The sequence below is a fragment of the Trichomycterus rosablanca genome, chromosome 14 (assembly GCF_030014385.1).
Source record: "Trichomycterus rosablanca isolate fTriRos1 chromosome 14, fTriRos1.hap1, whole genome shotgun sequence".
NCBI classification, from domain to species: Eukaryota; Metazoa; Chordata; class Actinopteri; order Siluriformes; family Trichomycteridae; genus Trichomycterus; species Trichomycterus rosablanca.
The window spans coordinates 3,996,435-4,013,653 of NC_086001.1; the positions used below are offsets into that span (position 1 = coordinate 3,996,435).

Consider the following 17,219-nt stretch of genomic DNA (forward strand, 5'->3'; position numbering starts at 1 on the left):
CTCAACTGGAATATATTTGTTGTAGATGGAGATCTATCAGACATAGATGACAAATGTAGCCATTGGAGATGGAAAATATGATCTAACAGTTTAGGAGGTCGATCTAGCAGATGTAGATGGGACAGCATAGCTCAGCGGTTAAGGTAATGCACTAGTAATCAGAAGGTTGCTGGTTCAAGCCGAACTGGTGCCATGTTGCCACCGTTGGTCCCTCAATTGGTCAAATTGTATTTAGTCATAATTGTAAGTTGCTCTGGATGAAAGTGTCCAGCAGTAGGGGATGTGGATCTATAAGATGGTTATTGATATGGATCCAGATGGAGCTGGGAATCTTCAAAGTGAAGATGTAGATTTACCAGCTAGAGATGAAGCCTTTGCTGATAGCGAGGAACATCCACAGCTGGAGATTGAGCAGATGTGGATATGAACTTGCAGTTGGTGATGATGTACATGTGGGGAATAGGGATCTGGCAGATGGAAGACAAAGATCTAGGTTCTAGGTTGCAAAGGTGGTGGGATGTGTTGGTGTTGGAGTGCTGCTGAGATGTTTCTTAGGAAGTGGCAGTGGTACGTGCTCGAGGAAGCGGCGCTTTAGTACCTTTAGGAAGAAAACCAGAGATTGGCAGTTGAGTTGTGGAGAAGGAAGCAGAAATCTGAAATAGAAGCACAAAGAGGAATTCATTACTCACCTCTGGGGCCAAAGTCCCTCATGTAGCAGTTTGAGCAGTAGGGCTTGTCATCATGCTGGAACACATATACACAGATCGCTGTCAGCAAAGTATCTGATCATATAAAAAATTAAGATATAAAATGTTGTTTATATGTTGTAAAGTAAAGCTACATCTATTATAGGGTTGCTGTCCCCTTTTCAGTGGTAGCCTAGTGGGTAGAGCTTTGGGCTATCAACAGGAAGATTGGCGGTTCAAATCCAGGCTCTGCTATGCAGCCACTGTTGGGTCCTTGAGCAAGGCCCTTAACCCTGTCTGCTCCAGGGGCGTCATACGGCTGACCCTGCGCTCTGACCCCGGCTTCCAAAGCTTGGACATGTGATGAAAGAATTTCATTGTACTGTACATCTGTATATGTATATATGACAAATAAAGTATATCTTCTATATCTTCTATCTTCAGAGAAAGTCGAACAATCAGAAGGTTACTAGTTCAAATCCCAGCTTCACCAAGCTACTATTTATACCTAAACAGGACTAAACCTTTTTTGATTGGCTGCCTTGTCATGGCTGACCCCACTTTCTTACAGACGCACAATGAACCTGGCTAGCAGATTTAACATGATGTCTGTTGGGGTCAGCCCAGTGATCCTACGATAGCTGCGTCCAAAATGGAAGTGTGCGTGTGTGTGTGTGTGACCACCACATCCGGTCCCAATTCTTCCCCAAATTTAACAACATCATGCCCAACTTCAACTCCCTCCCAGACCCCGACAAACTGCCCCACCTACTGGGGGGAGCACAGAGAGAGCTGCACACTAGCAGCACTCTATACACACACCTGCCACCAGGTGAGGGACAGTGGGTGACCATGTCTCACACACACACAAATTTTTATTACTACCTCATTACTGGTAATGTTACCTTTTTTATTGTTATTATTTGCACTGTTTTTATTATTATTTTATTCTATTTTATATTTTTTGCACCTGTAACTATTTTGTATATATTTGTTCTTATTGTTTTTCTTATTTTTCTCTTTAACGGACAACACGAATGTCCTTATTTTGTCATGCCAATAAAGCTTCTTTTGAGTTTGAGTGTGTGTGTGTGTGTGTGTGTGTGTGTGTGTGTACCTCTGCATGTTGGCCAGGTGTGAGCTGCCTCTTACATTTCATGCACTTCAAACACAGAGGGTGAAAATCTCGCCCTAAGGACCTCTTCTTCTCACCTGCAGGGATCGAAGGTCAAAAGGTCAGGGTCCACCTTTGCACCTTTATGTCACTTTGAATGGTAAATTCCTTTTTATTTAGCATAGCATTAAGCCTGACAATACAAAGCTTTATTCAACTGATCATCAGTACACTGAATTCATCCCCTTCAACCTTTCCAGTATTTTTTGTGCTTCATCTTTGAACGACAGTTCAATCAACAAACATGCTAAATATTTTTGTCACACAAAGGTGAATTAAACCAAAAAACAAGTACAGAGGAACCTCGATTTAACAGACTTGAAAGGGGGAAGCGCTGGTCCGTAACTCGGTTCGAACTCTGCGTTGCCACCGGTTGGCTTGGCGCCATCTAGCGGGCCTAATTGGCAGTGCCTGCAGCAGACAAGTTTCTGCTAGGGCAGGATGACCGGACTATGTGGGTGGGGTCTTCAAACGCTGTGTAAGGACCCTGATTAGCAGATAGAGAGGCGCCTGTGCAGAGTGCATGAGTGAAAAAGGTGAAAAAGTAAATATGTCACTGGTTTTAGCTGGTTGGTAATTAAATTCATCCTACACAAAATGCCGGGCTATTTATGATCTACTTAATTACTGGATGTGGGTGGTTTATAAGTTATATTAAGTTATAAGTAAACAGGTATAAGTAAATAGACAGACTGGAACTTGAAGTGGATAATCAGGTCTTTTCTTTAGCTGCCAACATTTTACTTTACGTTTACTTTAAGGTTTAGTGAATTTTGGGGGGTTTTTTCTTTCATTTTTATACAGGTTGCATAAATGACAAAAATAAAACACTTCAACACACAACTCTGACTCCAGTGATCAGATCAGAGGAAATAATGAGCTTTCCATTACTGTATCACATTCCCCACTTGGCCTTCATCTTAAGATTTGGTTTCCCGTCCACATTTAGCCTTCATCTTGACCCTGCATCTGTCCTCACACATAGTAAACATGTCCTTGTGTTGCCTGCTATTCACACCATAACTCACAGGACCGAGTAACCGTCCTCCCGGGCTCTACACTAACTGTGAGACGGTCATCATGGCTTTCAGCCTTACAGCTCCCAAAGTAAACAATCCTCTCTTTTCTTCAGCCTCGTTCTTATTCTGTCTGAGGCCAATTCCACTTCCTGCCACAAACTCGAACCTCCAGCTCACTTCCTGTGCTGTGTGAGTCATGGAGAGATAGCTTGTAATCAGGCTTTATTCTCACGCATGTATAGGCAACAATAACAGAACGTCTAATTCTGTACAGTAATAGTTCATCTGTTCCAGCAGTAAGAAATGCAGCAAAAGTTCTGTTAAAGATCATAACTCATGAAGAGTTAATGATGACTAATAAATATACTGGTAATATATATATATATATATATTAGGATTTTAATCTCATGTTTTACACTTCGGTTACATTCATGATTTCATGACAGGAACGGTAGTTACTCATTACACAAGATTCATCAGTTCACAAGTTTAATATCAAACACAGTCATGGACAATTCAGTGTCTCCAGTTCACCTCACTTGCACGTCTTTGGACTGTGGGAGGAAACCGGAGCTCCCGGAGGAAACCCACACATGCACAGGGAGAACATGCAAACTCCACACAGAAAGGACCTGGGCGCTACATTTTGTCCTCTGTATTCCTCCACCCACTCTCACACAGTAGACGTCATTGAAGCAGTAGAAAGGTTATGATATGATCTCTGCTAAGACGAGGCCGATCGTGTCTGTTAAGCAACAAGATGCAGATTGGAACCCGGGTCTCTGAGATGGTGGGCTAGCGTTTTAGACTAGTTTTAGGCAGGAGTTCAGTGACAGACTTATCTACTCTGTTGCTCTTCTAAAAGGGGTCCATTCCTTCCTCCCTCTTTATAAAGCTGTGTGTGTTTTAACTTGTAGCTACTGACATTTTTGCATTAATATAGTAAAATCTTGAGTAGTGCACCTCTCCAAGAACAATTTGTGGTTCCAATACCAGTTGTACTGAAAATATTGTTCAGGGAGTTTAGCTGTGGTTTTTTAGAATTTTTAATTTAAGTATGATTTAACATTCTTTGAGAATTTTAAGAAGCTTAAGTAAAGAAGTATCTTTACCATGATTTCTAACTTGTGTAAAATCTTCCTAACCAGTGGCAGCGTATTTCATGGTAAAACTAGGGCAGTTTGTACAAGAGCATGCACTGAACCATATTTCACTGTATGTAAGCTTTTAAACATGCTGAATTCTGTAAATCTAAGCTTGAAAATGCACTCTTTTGTGCTTATACACCAATGAGGCATAACATTATGAGGTGAAGTGAATAACACTGATTATCTCTTCATCACGGCACCTGTTAGTGGGGGGGGATATGATAGGCAGCAAGTGAACATTTTATCCTCAAAGTTGATGTTAGAAGCAGGAAAAATGGGCGAGCGTGAGGATCTGAGTCAGTTTGACAAGGGCCAAATTGTGATGGCTAGACGACTAGGTCAGAGCATCTCCAAAACTGCAGCTCTTGTGGGGTGTTCCCGGTCTGCAGTGGTCAGTATCTATCAAAAGTGGTCCAGCGAAGGAACAGTGGTAAACCGGCGACAGGGTCATGGGCGGCCAAGGCTCATTGATGCACGTGGGGAGCGAAGGCTGGCCAGTGTGGTCCGATCCAACAGACGAGCTGAAGAAGTTCATGCTGGTTCTGATAGAAAGGTGTCAGAATACACAGAGCATCACAGTTTGTTGCGTATGGGGCAGCAAAAGGGGGACCAACACAATATTAGGAAGGTGGTCATAATGTTATGCCTGATCACTATGTTTATTAGTACAATAGTAAATTGTATATTTGGCTTGGTTTTAAAAAACAAAAACATACATGATTAAATACTTGTTTTTCCTCGTCATATTCCTTACACGTGTATGTACATTTTTAATTTGGCTACCTATCTCGGTTAAGCATGTTTCAAGAAACACACACACACACACACACACACAAAGCTTTGAAATAACGCCTAAGGCATCAGTGATTGCTGGCTAAGATCGGTTTGGCTATTGAAATCCAAATGCATTATTACTATTAATCCTTAATGTCAGGAAGCAGATGTACAAACACAGTCATCACCAAATTCTGTCCTGCTTCTTGTAAAGTCGAGTCTACTCAAAACTAAAAAAAAAAAAAAACATCTAAAATGGCTTTGCTGAAAGCAAAGCAGAGCATTTTCTAAAACCTCAAGTGTTAAGGATACAAAAAGCAGCTAGAGCATGTGATATAAAGCATTGTGAGGGACCCTGGTGCCTCACTGTGCTGTAGAGAGAAAAAGGCTTTTTTCAAAACAGGAAGAGCAGGGTGGCTAAGCAGGGTGGTCAGCGAGCGTGTCCGAGGCAAAGTGACTCACCGAAGTAGACCGGCTTCCCGCAGATCGGACAGTAGCTCACCATGGCTGCAGCAAAACGTACACGGCTCGAGACCCGATGCAGAAAATACACTAACGTACAGAGACGGATGAAAGGATGTGGCGAGAGTGACAGGAAGTGATTTTAGAAAAAGAGAGAAAAAAACATTTGAAGCAAAAACACTTTCAGGCGAATGTAGGGCGTAAATATGACGAGTGTGTGGCATGATGGGGGGGAAGTTGTGTAAGTAATAGACGGTTGTACATTTCGATAGACTTAATACTGAGAACACGTGGTCAGGAATCAAAACAGCGTTGAGAGGTGTGAAGTGATTATTTCCTCTTCAATATGATGAGAATAAATCAGTGAGTGAATGCTTTGTGTGCACAGGATGCCCAGATCATCACGGTTAGATCAGACAGTACGAAACCTCGGCTGTCTGTCAGAGATCAGATTTCCTATAAAGGTAGTTTGAGCCCCTGTGGTAAAGTTGTTCATAGTTTGTGAAGCATCATAATACACCGTTTAGGCATAACATTATGACCACCTTCCTAATATGTGTTGGTCCCCCTTTTGCTGCCCTATACGCCAATGAACTGAGATGTGTATTCTGACACCTTTCTATCAGAACCAGCATTAACTTCTTCAGCAATTTGAGCTACAGAAGCTCGTCTGTTGGATCGGACCACACGGGCCAGCCTTTGTTCCCCACGTGCATCAATGAGCCTTGGCCGCCCATGACCCTGTCGCCGGTTTACCACTGTTCCTTCCCTGGACCACTTTTGATAGATACTGACCACTGCAGACTGGGAACACCCCACAAGAGCACTTTCTCCTGGTGCTCATTTAATGGATTTTCATTTTCATGAATTACAGGGGCATTGTAGTACAGGAACAGGAAAGAGACTTCCCTAAACTGTTGCTACAAATTTAGAAACATATCATTAGTTTTATTTAATTGTTTGAAACACTTGAGCTCAATAATTAGGAGGGGTGTCCACATACTTTTGGCCATATAAGAAACCTGCATAAATTAGTTCGAAATCAAACTTTGAGTGTGAATCCATGTGAATGCAGTCAGTAAACGTTTTATAAATGAAGGGATTAGCGAGAGGAACGCCAGGAGGGAAACACAAAAATAAAAGAATGAATTCATGACGGCTGAATTTGGAGAGTGAAAGTTGGACGGGGTTCCTGATGGCACCGGGTCATATTTCATGAATCCCTTTATTCATTCTGCCCAGTTCCAGCCTGTCTCCTGTACACTCGTCCTCTTCTTTATCTGGGATGGATTAAACAGATCCGGCGTGGGAACGTTACAGAGGAAACCCAAAACTTCTGACACAACAGTGACATCAGCAGCTCAGGGTAGAGGCTTCATTATTGTCAAGTGTCTTCTCTGAAAACGGGGCGTGATCATGTGATCATGTAAAAGCCGTTCAGAAGTACTTTTATTCCAACAAGCTAACTGGACGTTACATTACAGCCGTGGTTCTCAATCTCTAATATTTATTTATTAGGATTATAACGTCATGTTTTACACTTAGTAATAATAGTAAGTAATAATAACAATAATAATAATAATAATAAATAGTATTATTAGAGGTGGCTCGGTGGGTAGCACTGTCTCCTCACAGCAAGAAGGTCCTGGGTTCGATTCCCAGGTGGGGCGCTCCGGGTCCTTTCTGTGTGTTTATGAGTTTGTTTATGGGTAGAAGATGTGAATGTGTTAGAGAGAAACCATGTCTGTATGTTTGCACACTGTCAAGTTGGCATCACTAACACCCTGAGTGTGTGTGTGTGTATGTGTGTGTGTGTGTGTGTGTGTGTGTTAGGTTTACGTCTCACAGACATGTAGGTGAAAACTAGTCACACCTTTGTAATGACACACACAAGCCTGACGCTACACGGCGGCTTTCTAGGGGTCCTGAGAGACGCCATATACCTCGGTATCCATTAACAAAACAAACAGTATAAATAATCAAGGAAACGGCCTGTGCTGGTTTGGAACCAGTGAGGAGTGGCAGCCAGATTGGACTGGGTGAAGTCCTGACAGAGCACAGATTCATTCAAATACTGTACAGCTAAATATCACATTGTACTCTGGAAACACAGGGAAGTGTTTGGGATGTAATCCATTCGTCAGTCTGTCCATCTGTCCGTCCGTCTATCTATCTATCTATCTATCTATCTATCTATCTATCTATCTATCTATCTATCTATCTATCTATCTATCTATCTATCTATCTATCTATCTATCTATCTATCTATCTACCTATCTACCTATCTATCTATCTATCTATCTATCTATCTATCTCTCTCTCTCTCTCTCTCTCTCTCTCTATATATATCTATCTATATGTCTATCATCCATCCATCCATCCAATTATATCAAATCATCCATCCATCCATCATCCATCTATCTATCCATCCATCCATCCATCCATCTATCCATCTATCTGTCTATACATCCATCCATCTATCTGTCTATACATCCATCCATCTATCCATCCATCCATCTATCTGTCTATATATCCATCCATCTATCCATCCATCCATCTATCTGTCCATCCATCCATCCATCTATCTATCTATCTCTATATCATCCATCCTCCATCCATCCATCCAATTATATCAAATCATCCAACCATCCATCCATCCATCTATCTAGCTATCTGTCCGTCCATCCATCTAAATGACAAAATGTTTTGTTCCAACCTCCAAAAGTGAAGCAGTCGAACGCAGCATAAATGTTACACATTTAAAAGATGTAAAAGAAAAAAAATTAAATATATAAATAAGTTACAAGGTCCGAAATGCCTTCTGAGTTCATGGAAACACTTCATTCATGGCTACTGTTTGAAACAGCGGTTGATTTTCAATACACAGTTAAAAACCACACAATTGCACCTTTAATGCATGATAGCGTGTGTTTATTAGATTTTTATGGCCTGTGGAAATAATTACGGTCCGGGGAGGTTTGAGACCGAAGACAGTGCGATGGTAATCCAAACCAGGCCTGAGTGTACGGTATGGAAGTGCATACACAGCGCATAGAGAGCTGGAGAGCTGTGTGAGAGAGAAACAGTAGGGAAAGTCATGTGTATGTCTTTACATTCTTGGCATATCACTTTCCTTTCAATTCTTTTGGTCTGTTTTTCAGCCTCTGAGTTCTTGAGCCAGGAGTCCCAGTTCCCTCAGATTTGGTTTGGCTGGAGCTCACAGTGGGTTGGCTCGTTCTTACACTTTATCATTCACTTTTTTATTCCCTTTTTTCCCCTTATTTTTTCTCTCTCTGCTGCAACTGGTCATAAGTTTTGTAGCCTAGTGGTTACGGTACTGGACTAGTAATCAGAAGGTCGCTGGTTCAAGCCCCACCACTGCCTGGTTGCCACTGTTGGGCCCTTAAGCAAGGCCCTTAACCCTCAATTGCTTAGACAAAATACTGTCACAGTACTGTTAGTCACTTTGGATAAAAGCGTCCGCTAAATGCAGATAATGTAAATGTACATGATGCTATTGATGCATTTGCTTCTGTCACTGACTGGCTTGTTCTGGAGAGGCTGGAGGAAACCAGAGCACCAGGAGAAAACCAGCGAAGATGCAGGGAGAACATGACAAATGTGATGGGTCTCTAAAGCTGTTCAGCAACATTTATGTTTACATTTTCGGCATTTAGCAGAAGCCTCTATCCAAAACGACTTACATTACAGTTACAGTATACAGTCTGAGCAATTGAGGGTTAAGGGCTTTGCTCAAGGGCCCAACAGCAGCAACCTGGCAGTGGTGGGGCCTAACCAGTGACCTTCTAGTTACTAGTCCAGTACCTTAACCACTAGGCTACGGCTTGCCCCTGCATGCTGTACCACAGCGCTGCCTCAGAATGTGCTACAACCTGGGAATTAAATTAGTTTACTATAATAATTTTCTCATTTCTGCCAAAGAATTAGCAATAAAATATTCATAAGCTTGTAAGAAGATTTATTACAAATTCTATTGCACTGTGGCGTGTTTAATATAGTGCTGGATTACTATCGTCTATTTTTACTTTTCCAATTCAGCACATCAGTGTTTTAATATTCATCCTGCATTTTAATTATGCCCGAGCATTAGAATGAAAGAAAATATCTCATTCTCTCTCTCTCTTTGTTTCTGTTCCAGCTGGTATGTGTGCACAGCACCTCCCCCCTCGGTTTGAATGAACCAATGAGGGTTCAAGGCAGCAAAGCCTTTTACCCACCCCTTACCCACCCCGTATACCCTCCCAACCCCTCTCAGTTTCCTCCATCCCCCTTCTCATGCTCTTTATCTCCCACCCAGCCCATCACGTCCCCTTTTATTTTAAGTGCTGGTTATAGCTTTATCCCCTCCATACTGCCAACACACAACCCATCTGGCTGGTTCATCCATGGCTGCGAGCGCCGGCCGCCTTTCCCAACGGCAGAGAGAGAGAGAGAGAGAGGGAGGAAAGAAGAGAACATGCATTTGCATTACACAGTATAGAGGTTGTGGTGGTGGTTTTAAATATGAAGTATAGATGTGTGTAGATGAAGGTGTGTAGATGTTATCCAACCCCTACACTTAACAGACACTTTATAAGCTACACCTACCATACAAATTAACTTTGTTAGTATTCAATTACTGACTATCTGTTGCTCTTTGCTTTTTACATTGCAAACACACACACACACACACATGCTACAATTTATAATTAAAAAGGTAAAAGGGAAGCACATAAGACCAAATGTTATATAGGTGGAGGACAATTCTTAGCACTGCACTGATAATAACATAATAAAGATTTTTAGTGTGTGTTTTTCTGCTATGAGTGTATTAGGTGCAGCAGTGTTGTTGGGATTTTTAAACAGTGTTTAGACTGGCCTCTTTATTAGGAACATGACCCTGTTAGCACTGGCTGTACAGTGTGTGTTAATCTTCATCTAGTCTTTCGGGGTGGCATGGTGGCTCAGATAGATAGAGAGCCGATAGAGATAGAGAGAAGATAGAGAGCCGGCTCAGATGCCTCCGTAGAATCCTCAGAATCCACTGGGCACAGCGTATCACCAAAAAGGAAATAAGCAGACGCCCAGGCATCAAAAACACTGTAGACGAGGTGAAGCAGAGACGTTGGACATGGCTGGGTCACGTCCTACGGATGAGCAAGACCAGACATCCACATGCTGCACTCAGATGGGCATCACCAGGGAAGAGGAAGAGAGGCAGGCCATTGGGCACATGGCAGAGAACGGTGGAGAAGATGGCAGCGGAAGGCAAGAACTGGGATAAGATACACTGGCTCGCCCAAGACTGCGACGGCTGGAGAAGATATGTTGGCACCTTATGCTCCAGCCGGAGCGAAGAGAATTAACTTAACTTTCTTTATTTTACTGTGTTAGATTTATAATTTGCATTGTCACATTCTAAGTTATTAGACAAAACTGTAAAAACCACATCTAATATCTGGGATTTTGTTCATTACAGATGTTGGCTAAGCTGTCTAATCACAACGTGCTTTCTCTACACAGCAAAACAACAAAGCTGCTACATTAATTAATTAGCAATCAGGCTAGTAGAAGTCACCTGTTCAGCTGTCCTTGTAATTTCAATTTATTAACTTTAAAACTGAGCTTTTTTTTTTAATGGTTACTGTTAATTTGTCATATACAGACAGATGACAAACCTTAATAAATGAGTGAAGAAAAATAATAATTGCAGATGTTTCCAGACTGGTGCGCCACATAATGACACTCAGCAATTACCCTCCTGCTGTGATGTTTAAAAATGTCAAGCAGGTTCAGTTAGTCTTGATTTTGGATCAATATGGTGGGAAAAATGATTACATGAGAAGTTAAAAGTGCACATTTAATGCTGATGCTCGTGTATTAGTGTGGCATGGAATGAACAGCAGAAGAGCAACTGTTTATTAAGAGAGTGAGAACGTCAACCTATCAATCAGTACGGTTGTTTAATGTGACATTTCTATTCTTATGGCATCTCTTCCATGATGACAACACCCCCGTTCACAGGTCATGAGGGGTCACCGTATGGATTAATGAGTATGGAAATTATGTAAATGTTATATACCCTTCACAGTTTCTCAATCTCAACCTAGTGAAGACCTGTCAGAGATTTTAGAGAACTGTAAGACAGCTCTCGCAAACACCATCAGGAAAAAAACATTTTGCCCTTAGTGCCAAGCTGCCACCGTTGGGCCCCTGAGCAAGGCCCCTAACCCTCAATTGCTTGAATTGTATTCAGTCACAACTGCAAGCCGTCTTGGATAAAAGCGGCTGCTATTGGTTTGTAAGTAAATGTAGTCATCTCAGAATATTAAATATTTTGTTAATGCTAAGTTGCTTTTCTTTTTATACAATCAATTATCTTAATATCTGTATATTTAAAAGTAATGGCAGATTTTAGTGTTTATTAATCTCATATAATTGTTTGATAATTGAAAACTATTCGTCTTTAATTAATTGTAGGTAAATGTTTGCAAATTTAAGCTAAATGTGGGTTAATTTATAAATAATCTAAATAAGGAATATTGTAGTATTTACAAAATTAGGTGGTTTAATTTATTAATAATCTAAATAAGGAATATTGTAGTATTTACACAATTAAGTGGTTAAATTTATTAATAATCTCAGTTAGGAATATTGTAGTATTTATTGTAGTATTTACACACTTAAGTGGTTTAATTTATTAATAATCTAAATAAGGAATATTGTAGTATTTACACACTTAAGTGGTTTAATTTATTAATAATCTAAATAAGGAATATTGTAGTATTTACAAAATTAGGTGGTTTAATTTATTAATAATCTAAATAAGGAATATTGTAGTATTTACACAATTAAGTGGTTAAATTTATTAATAATCTCAGTTAGGAATATTGTAGTATTTATTGTAGTATTTACACACTTAAGTGGTTTAATTTATAAATAATCTCAATTAGGCATATTGTAGTATTTACACAATTATTTATCATTATGTTCTTTGATCATATAGAATAGGTAAGCAAGTGTGTAATGTTCTGTGGTGGACTGTTCGGTGGTTTGTATTTATGCTTTGTGCCCACTGAGACCCTGATCAGCATGATTTGGTTAAAATAAACCTTTTTTTATTTAAAGAAATTAATTTGAAGTTGAATGGTATATTTTCTCAATAGTCACATGATAATACGTAATAACAATAATAAGTTAACTGTGATTATAATATATACATAATATTATTTTATCATATAGAACAGTTAAGCGTGTGTGTGTGTAATGTTCTGTGGTGGACTGTTTTTTATATTTAAAGAAATGAATTTGAATTGTATTAAATATAATACAATATAATTGTAAATGGACAGCAGTTTGTATGGTTGGGTATCATTTACCCCAGGGGTGGATCTCTGCACCCCCCACACTCCAAACACACACAAAACGACGTTTTATTCTTTAATAAGCCACTTTTATAAGCCACCGGGTAAATACACTAAAAATAAAATGCTGAATTTCGTACTGAAGCGTTATTACCCTTATAAAAGCGGTAATAAAGGTAAATATGAGAGAGTGAGCGAGTAAAACGTGTAAATTATTCACACCTCCAGCCTGCTGTCAGCTCCTTCACTCCCTCTCACAGCGGCTTACAGACCGGAGCAATCACACACCGAGCACATCCGACATGCTAGTACAGAGACTCGGTCCCAGCAAAACTAGCTCTCATTGCCTGTCTGTACTGTTTCTGTTCTTTTTAAATCAGTAAATAAAGTAAAAGCTTTTTAAATAATACGATGCTATTAAATCCCCTGTAACTTAAAATAAATGTTCTTTTTAATTAAGTTCTTTTAAAATGTACATATCACTGAGTGTGTTGAGCATACAGGTTTTACAGAGACCTCTCCTAGCAGAGCTCTGTTTCTATCTATGTACCACTTAGATTGGTTTATTCCTTATTACATTTAAACTTCATGATTATTAAACATGAGTATCTCTACCAGCAAAGAGAAGAACTAGTTAACTAAGTTTATTGCATAGAGATATCCCCAAAACAGATCTGCACGACCTGCATCTGTTGGGTACAGACACCAAAGCAAAATGTTCTAGGAAAGTTTTAATTATTTTTGCATTTGTTGTGTTTAATCTTTGACCTGAATAACACTGGCAAAATTAATGATTAATAATGAATGGATAAATATAACGAACATGACCTAGTAAAATACCTGTACATTCATAAGTTTGCTAATATATCTTATAACCTAACATGCATATAATATGTCTAAGAAATAAGGTGTCTACAAGTAAGCTTAGTTTTTGTTTTGTTTTTTTAAACATTTTTAACATTTCGACTGCAGAGTCTGGATTTAAGTCCACAGACTCATCTGAAGTCAGTTATTCTGATGGCTCATAAACCCCCCAAAACTCCCCACCCAAAAAATTCCTAACTTAATCTGAACACTATAGCAACATCATAGAAAGTATTTCATCTCCAAATTTGCTAATCTAACCATAGAGAATGTATGCTGATGTAAACAGATCCCGTTAACCACTAGAGCTACCACTTTCATACACACTTTTATAATCTGTGTTTCCTTTATTGTCAGTGTCTGTTACTGTTAATGCTTTTCTTTTACTGTCAGTGTACCTTTCTTACTGTCAGTAGTTTTTCTTAATGTCAGTGCACTTTTTTATGCTGTGTGTTTTTCTTATTGCCTGTGTTTTTATTGTCAGTGTACTTTTTATAGTCATCTGCTATTCTGCTATATCTGCTGTCAGTATTCTCTTATGTTTCTTTTACTGTCAGTGAACTTTCCGTGCTGCCAAACTGCTTCTTTTACTTTTAGTTTGCTTTTATTATTGCCTGTGTCTGGGTAGTACTGTCAACTCACATCAAGAAGGTCCTGGGTTCGATTCCCAGGTGGAGCAGTCTGGGTCCTTTCTGTGTGGAGTTTGCATGTTCTCCCCGTGTCTGTGTGGGTTTCCTCCGGGAGTTCCGGTTTCCTCCCACAATACAAAGACGTGCAAGTGAGGTGAATCGTCCATGACTGTGTTTGATACTAAACTTGAACTGATGAACCTTGTGTAATGAGTAACCGTTTCTGTCATGAATGTAACCAAAGTGTAAAACATGACGTTAAAATCCTAATAAATAAATAAATTGCTTGTGTGTTGTTATTGTCAGTGTGTTTATCTTAACGTCAGTAAACATTTCATACTTTCAGTGTGTTTCTTTTACTGTCAGTGTGCTTTTATTAATGTCGATGTGTTTTTATTATTGTTAGGGCACTTTACACACTGTCAGAGAAGGTCCTGGGTTTGATCCCCAGGTGGAGCGGTCTGGGTCCTTTCTGTGTGGAGTTTGCATGTTCTCCCCGTGTCTGCGTGTTTTAAAATCCTAATAAATAAACTGCCTGTGTATTATTATTGTCAGTGTGTTTTTCTTAATGTCAGTAAACCTTTTCTATCAGTGCTTCTCTCCCTCACCGGGGCGGCACGGTGGCTAAGTGGGTAGCGCTGTCGCCTCACAGCAAGAAGGTCCTGGGTTTGATCCCCAGGTGGGGGCGGTCCTGGTCCTTTCTGTGTGGAGTTTGCATGTTCTCCCCGTGTCTGTGTGGGTTTCCTCCGGGTGCTCCGGTTTCCTCCCACAGTCCAAATATGTGCAAGTGAGGTGAATTGGAGATACTAAATTGTCCATGATATAACCTTGTGAACTGATGAATGTTGTGTAATGAGTAACTACCGTTCCTGTCATGAATGTAACCAAAAGTGTAAAACATGACGTTAAAATCCTAATAAACTAAACTCCCTGACCGACGCTGTGCGGTGTGTCGGTCCGCGATTGCTCTGGCCTCGGCTGGGTTGGAGCTGTGAAAATCCCCGCTGATGGTCGGTGTCACATTTTAATCATTGAGCTCTGAACGGACTGAACGGGACGATCGGAGCTTCAACACATTTCACTTCGGCTGTGGAGGAAATTTGGGATTAATTTCTCTCACATATAAGAATCGGTAAGCTGACCGACTTTACTGATCGATTATGTTTTAGGTTTGTTTCTTTTACACGGAGTCGGACTGTTTTACACCTAAAATGGGCTTGTTTTCCTTTTGCTTTACGCTTTTAGTGAACATTTCTGTTTAAAATAGACGTTTTTCTTCATGATACACAATCTATCTTGTTTTTAGGAAGGTTTTAGATTGAGATTAGAATAAAACCCTGTTTTAATAGGTCATAATTCTAATAGATTAACAGCAAACGCCTGTTTTAATACTTAAACAGACCTACACCACTTAATACAAAGACTTGTGGTGGAAATGTACTTGTTCTGTATTAAGTAGATTAATTATCGAGTTATAATTAAAGCAGAAATGAGTATTTTATAGCGTTTGTTTTATCCTCCATGTAGGTTTGTGGTTCACACCTCGGTTTAAAACACCGCTAGCTGCTAATACTAAACAACCAAACTAAACACTTAAAACGATGTGTTCTGTTTCCATAAAGCGCTCACATCTCATATTGTAGATCACTATTATATGTTAAGTTTACGTATTTGTATCTCTGTAGTGCAAATAACCCCAAAACTAAACAAACCCGTATGTTTAAAAGCCCACATCCTGGGCGTCGTTTCGAGCTCCTGTTCGGCTAATACAAACTACCGTTAGCATTAGCACGCAAAGCTAATGCTCAACGAAAGTCCTAAATCTCGAAAGTTAACCGTGCAGACTTAAATAAATAACATATACACACAAACAAGTGAGTTTGTCAATTAAATATCACATTTAAATGATAATAAACCACTTATTAATCCACAAGCGTAACTCCCTTGTTGGCTAAAAGTAGCTAGCTAGTTTGTGTATCGAACTACAAATGACGTTACCGGTCATGTTAATGTGAATTTACACACTTTTGCTTTGTCTAAAACAACTTAAAACTGATACTTATAGAATAATATATATTATAATCTGTTATTAAGAGTTGTGTTTATTGTAATAAGGTTCTAGTGAACAGTATTTTAACCAACAATCACAACAATAAAGGGGTTTAAAGTCAGAATAAGCAAGTCCCACCAGCATTCACTTCACTTTATTCCTAATTTACAACCTAAAACTGATACTTATATAATAATATATATTATAATCTGTTATTTAGAGTTCTATTTATTTAAAAAAGTGTTTAGTGAACAGTATTTTAACCAACAATCACAACAATAAAGGGGTTTAAAGTCAGAATAAGCAAGTCCCACCAGCATTCACTTCACTTTATTCCTAATTCTCAGCTTAAAACCTGATTTATTTTCTAAATACTTATTGTTTTTAAGACGATAATTGTTTACTATTATTTTCTTTGCAGAATATTTTAGTTTTGCCAACCAAATAAAAATCACAATAAGCGAATCCCACAACCTTTCATTAAACTGCTTAAAACCTAACATCAGATTTAAATTTAATCTATATTCTTATTTATATCTAAAGTTTGTTTATATATATATATATATATATATATATATATATATAGCTTTCTCAGAAGCTTGAGCTGTAACACAAGTTTAACAGTGAAACAGTGAGGAAAATCCAGATAAACACAGATACATGTGGAGCTTCCAGACTGGATTCGACGCTTATTCCACACAAATGCAGATTCGTCTCATATTCGCACTTTGATGACGTTTTACCTTGTAAAACAAAGCGACGGTTCACTGTTAATTTGAAATTAAAAAAACAAACTGAACACGTTGAGTTCAAGGTAAACGTTGAGTTTAAGGGTACAAATTTTTCGACGAAGGTTGTTTAGTTTTAAATATTTTGAGTTTAGGGGACGTTGAGTTCCATTGTACCACTGTATATGTACGGGACAGTGGTAGCCTAGTGGGTAGAGCTTTGGGCTATGAACTGAAAGGTTGACCCTTAACGCTCTCAGCTGCAGGGGTGCCGCCGTACAATGGCTGAGCCTGCGCTCTGATTCCAGCTTTAAAAAAAAA

General features: G+C 39.3%; 2 protein-coding genes across 2 annotated transcripts in view; one reads left to right on the top strand and one right to left on the bottom strand.

Annotated features, from left to right (window-relative positions):
- Positions 1–415: 415 nt before the first annotated feature.
- zgc:195282 (uncharacterized protein LOC100192223 homolog) lies at positions 416–5,310 on the bottom strand. Its single transcript, XM_063009025.1, has 4 exons — positions 5,264–5,310; positions 1,804–1,898; positions 690–744; positions 416–598 (listed from the first exon to the last, which is right to left on the bottom strand). Exons 1-4 carry the CDS (start codon positions 5,304–5,306, stop codon positions 552–554), a joined length of 240 nt encoding a protein of 79 aa, XP_062865095.1. The 5' UTR covers positions 5,307–5,310; the 3' UTR covers positions 416–551.
- Positions 5,311–15,161: 9,851 nt separating this feature from the next.
- Positions 15,162–17,219, top strand: part of rnf38 (ring finger protein 38) — a 59,509-nt gene continuing 57,451 nt past the window's right edge. The window contains exon 1 of the mRNA XM_063008211.1: positions 15,162–15,252. The gene's annotated coding sequence lies outside the window, so the exon portion shown is untranslated. The remainder of the gene's footprint in view (positions 15,253–17,219) is intronic.